The 4,886-nt window shown below is 40.7% G+C and overlaps 1 protein-coding gene across 1 annotated transcript in view; it reads left to right on the plus strand.

The window, feature by feature from the left end:
* slk (STE20 like kinase) overlaps positions 1 to 4,886 on the plus strand; it is a 42,193-nt gene that overhangs the window by 27,297 nt on the left and 10,010 nt on the right. Inside the window, exon 13 of the mRNA XM_015397372.1 lies at positions 1,340 to 1,469. Within this exon, the coding sequence (XP_015252858.1) occupies positions 1,340 to 1,469 (130 nt within the window). The remainder of the gene's footprint in view (positions 1 to 1,339; positions 1,470 to 4,886) is intronic.

The following is a 4,886-nucleotide window of genomic DNA, read 5'->3' on the forward strand; positions in this document are numbered from 1 at the left end:
ATTTGTTTTGACAAAAGTTGCATGTCACTACTTTTTTCACTTTACAAAGCGCAGGCTATTTTAGTTATTGTGATCGATTTGCGCCGTCAATCCCGGCGCATGCGCGCTTCATTTGCAGTCTGGACGCTGAGGGTAAAAATCCTGCGGCTCTGACTGCAGCACTGAGAGGGACTCCTGCGGGAGAACGGGGTTGGGATGCGGGAGAACGGGGTTGGGATGGGGGAGGCGCCCCACGGCAGAGTAGAAACGATACATGCTTTCACGTAAGAGTCTCCAAAAGACGCCGTAAAAAGTCGGCAGATTTGTCGCTAGTCGCTTTTTTGGAAAATAGTCGCTGGAGGGGTCTGAAAAGTCGCTCTGCCGTATTTTTTTCTCTTCTCCCGTTTAAGTCAAGTGGATGTGATGACGGCGGCGGCGGATGACGCATTAATCACGCGACACAACTAATCGATGATGAAATTCGTTGCCAACGCTTTTAAAAGTCTATTTTTATCGATTTTATCGATTCGTTGTTGCAGCCCTAAAATTAACAAACTTTTTAAATGTAGAAGGAAAAAAAACATGCATTTGAAGTTAGTTGGAAATTGGGAAAAAAATTGTGCACATACGCATGTGTATAAAAAGATTTTTCTAAAACGGAAAATATTTTTACTTCCTGTAGATCAGTATGTTAATTTATGCTGCAAGTAGTTTATTCAATCAACAGATGGATTGTTTTAGAGTCTAAGTTAGAATTTGATTCCATTAACAAATACGCTGATTATTTATAAACCAGTGTGATTGTTCAAGTTATGGTTGTAACAGCGGCCATTTTGGCTGAAATAAGAACAATAAATGCTAAATAGAGAAACTGGAACTTTGTTGTAATGCATCTTCCTATCTGACCAAGCCTGACTTTGTGTTTTTTCACCATGCCGATGAAGATGAAGATGATGGGCGCCCATTGGTCACTTGGTGAACCTCTACATTAGTAGTTTCTGATATCTAGAGATGTCAGACCTAATCTAAGCTAAAGTGCACCGTGTTTCGTCCTCTAGCTGGTTTGCAGTGTCTGCTCCATATGGACGGGTTAAAGAAAGGCTTTGTGTGTCAGCCGAGCCCAGAATAACATGGCCGACAGTGTGACTCAGTGGTTAATACCAGATGTCTCTGTCGGGTTTATCGGGTTTATAGCTGTTCTTAGGCTGACAGAAGCTTGGCTGAGACTTAAACCAACACAAACCTCACATGACCTGCTGACTGCCTCTGCCATCATCTGTGGGGGGGGACGTGGGTTTGCCCTGTTAAGGCATCATAATATGTCGTTGTCTAAAGACTGCTTCTGTCCTACTGCATCCAGGAACAAGAGTTTCTGCAGAAGCAGCAACAAGATCTGGACAGCGCGCTGAAGAAAATAATCCAGCAGCACAAACATGAGCTGGCCACCATAGAGAGAGACTGTCTGAACCACAAGCAGCAGCTGCTCAGAGGTAAGGCTGTCAGAGGGACACTTTCACAGACACTAAACTCAATTTATCCATTTGATCAATTATTCACAGTTTTTGACCTCCTCAGGCTTCCTTTCTTCAGAGTTCATCACGTTTTGTTCTTAGATTTCCCCTCATAAATGATAAACTAGTTATCTGTGTGATACCATCAGCTGCTAATATTTAATATGTTATATTTTCAGTGTTTTCTTGTTAAACAGGATTATTTTACAGCATTTTTCACATCTTAAATGCTGTTTCTTTAAAATAAGGTTAGCACCCAGGGAGGATGGTTGGCATAAAAGCTTGTTTTGAAAGTGATACACTCTATATTATTTGTTATTTTTGTCATGAAACTTAAGTCAGAGAAAGAAAAAAATTGGACTTGGTCGAAAAAATAAGGGATTAGATGTTTAAGCCATATCGGCCAGAGATAAGAGGCTGTAGGAAAGGGCCAGATACAGAGCAGGACGCACTTCTTTGTTTGAAACCTTCAACCAAACTAACCTAATTAACCAGATTGTGTCTCATTATTATCAATAATTATATTACAAACATGAAACATGTAAAAGAAACATTTAAGCTTTGTTTTATAATTTTTCATTGGAAAAACGATCTAGAAATAAGTAAAAATGTCTTAAGTGTATTTACCCTTAATTTTAGAAGGTAAATGAGGCAGTTTGCCAAAAGAATTGAGTATTTTTACTTTTAAAATAAGATAATTAGACAATATGCACTTGAAATAAGACAATTGTGTTTCCATATTTTAAGTGAAAATGTTCTTGTTCCGTTGGCAAAATGTATCTTTTACCTCCTCAATCCAAGAACAAATGCGCTTATTTTAAGAAAAAATTACTCATCTAGATTTCTTAGGTGCGCCGCCATGTTGCTTTACTCCAAGTGGTGACTTCATGGGGTGGGTTAATGCTTTAGCTAGCAGTTGAATATTTATGCGTTTGAGCCCATTGGCCGTGGGACTCCAGCCGCAGTGAGGAGAGAAGAAGCAGATGTGGATCTACTTCCTGTACAAGTTCTTAGTTAGAAACCAACAAATGTTCATACGAAGCACACTGCACAAAAAGATCTAGAAATAAGTCTAAATGTCTTATGCTGCGTTCACAACGGCAGAAGCAGCGAGTTTACATGCAAAGTCAATGGTTGACACGCGTCAAGGCGCAGCAAAAGGTCCCGCGGCGCATTTTGAGCAGCAGGCGCAGCGCGTCTGAGCAGCTGAAGCAGCGCGTCAGGCGCGTTTAAGCATCTGACGAGCGTGGCGCGCCGCAAACGCGCTGCTGCTGCTCAAGATGGAAAAATTTAACTTTTGCTGCTCAACGCGCCGCGTCAACCAATCAGAGAAGCTGATCTGGGAGCTGGCGGGGAGAGAGACACAGCGCTGATGATACAGAGCGCTGTGATTGCTCCTCTGAAACAGTTTATTGACAAAAATTAAGCAGCAGACGCGATTTTGCTGCTCTTGCTGCGTCCAGTGTGAAGGTAGCATTAAATTAAGCGAATTTACCCTTAATTTGAGTAGGTTAATAAGATGATTTGCCAATGGCAAANTGGCCGTGGGACTCCAGCCGCAGTGAGGAGAGAAGAAGCAGATGTGGATCTACTTCCCGTACAAGTTCTTAGTTAGAAACCAACAAATGTTCATACGAAGCACACTGCACAAAAAGATCTAGAAATAAGTCTAAATGTCTTATGCTGCGTTCACAACGGCAGAAGCAGCGAGTTTACATGCAAAGTCAATGGTTGACACGCGTCAAGGCGCAGCAAAAGGTCCCGCGGCGCATTTTGAGCAGCAGGCGCAGCGCGTCTGAGCAGCTGAAGCAGCGCGTCAGGCGCGTTTAAGCATCTGACGAGCGTGGCGCGCCGCAAACGCGCTGCTGCTGCTCAAGATGGAAAAATTTAACTTTTGCTGCTCAACGCGCCGCGTCAACCAATCAGAGAAGCTGATCTGGGAGCTGGCGGGGAGAGAGACACAGCGCTGATGATACAGAGCGCTGTGATTGCTCCTCTGAAACAGTTTATTGACAAAAATTAAGCAGCAGACGCGATTTTGCTGCTCTTGCTGCGTCCAGTGTGAAGGTAGCATTAAATTAAGCGAATTTACCCTTAATTTGAGTAGGTTAATAAGATGATTTGCCAATGGCAAAGTGTCTCACTTATATCCTTATTTCGAGAAAAAATGCACTTATTTTAAGAAACCAATTTTCTTATCTAGATTTAAATTTTTTTTCCAGTGCATTCATATAAATTCTGTTTATGTTTTAATAAATGTTATAGACTCTTAGGGACTGATCTTCCAACAATCCAAGGTTGAAGCATTAAATTGTGTAAGAATAAAAATTAATATTTGGTAATGCTTGTGTAAATTCTCAGTCATGGAGTCATGGCAACCCAAAGCAGGCTTAAATCAGAAAGCAACCAGACTTTTGCTCACTTTCTTGAGGATGTTTCCACACCTCCTTGAGTCTTTGTCAGTTCTGTGGGCTGACAGAAGAGAAATCTGTAGTTGGAGCGCTGATGAATTCAAGCAGCACTGAGGTCCACTCTGCTGAAAACATACAGGCAGATGCAAATCAAACGGCCACCATTTGTTCTTCTGGATTGTTGTTTATGTATTCAAGTATTTGGTTATGTTAGGATAAGACGTGAAAAAAGGTTTGGTCCAGCTAATTTTAAGGAGAAAGCTGCGTGTGCTGCCGGCTGTTTGAGATGAAGTTATAAGCCTTGAAGATGGAGAAACAAAAAGAAAATAAAAAATAATGAATATTATTTATAGTATTTCCATTTTTGTCTCATCTGTCCAGAATACAAGTCTCAAAAAGGGCCTGATGGTTGATCTGACATTGAAGTTCCTTGAGTTAATATACATATATATGTGCATTTGAAGTAATATTTTTACTGTATGAGCCATCAAGTGTAAAATAATCTTTGGTCTCATTTTCAGGAAGTTATTATTGTTTTAGTCTCAGGTCTGTTCCTCCTCGTTCAGATCTATATCCAAGCATCTACACAGTTTGTCATTACCACCTCAAGAACAAGAGAAAAAGCTTAGATTCCCATGTCCTAATCCAAGTCTTAATGAGCTGGAATCTAGATAAACAGCACTTCTCAGAAATATGGATGTGATCCAGTCATGGGAGGCTGCTGCTGCTGCTGAGCGGATAAACAGCTTTTACCAGAGAAAGGGAGAGGCTTCCACGGTCTAGTGCTGAACATTTTCTGAATCATGATTTAGTATCTGCTCTATAGGGCCAGGTTAGAGACGTTTTATTTATTTTGAGAATAAAGTCGTAACATTAGAAACAAAAGTTGTAATATTACAAGAATAAAGTAACATATAGTCATATTACGTAGGAGAATAAAGTCGTAACATTAGAAACAAAAGTTGTAATATTACAAGAATAAAGT

Source organism: Cyprinodon variegatus, unplaced genomic scaffold (assembly GCF_000732505.1).
Source record: "Cyprinodon variegatus isolate N-32 unplaced genomic scaffold, C_variegatus-1.0 Scaffold858, whole genome shotgun sequence".
In the NCBI taxonomy this organism is placed as follows: Eukaryota; Metazoa; Chordata; class Actinopteri; order Cyprinodontiformes; family Cyprinodontidae; genus Cyprinodon; species Cyprinodon variegatus.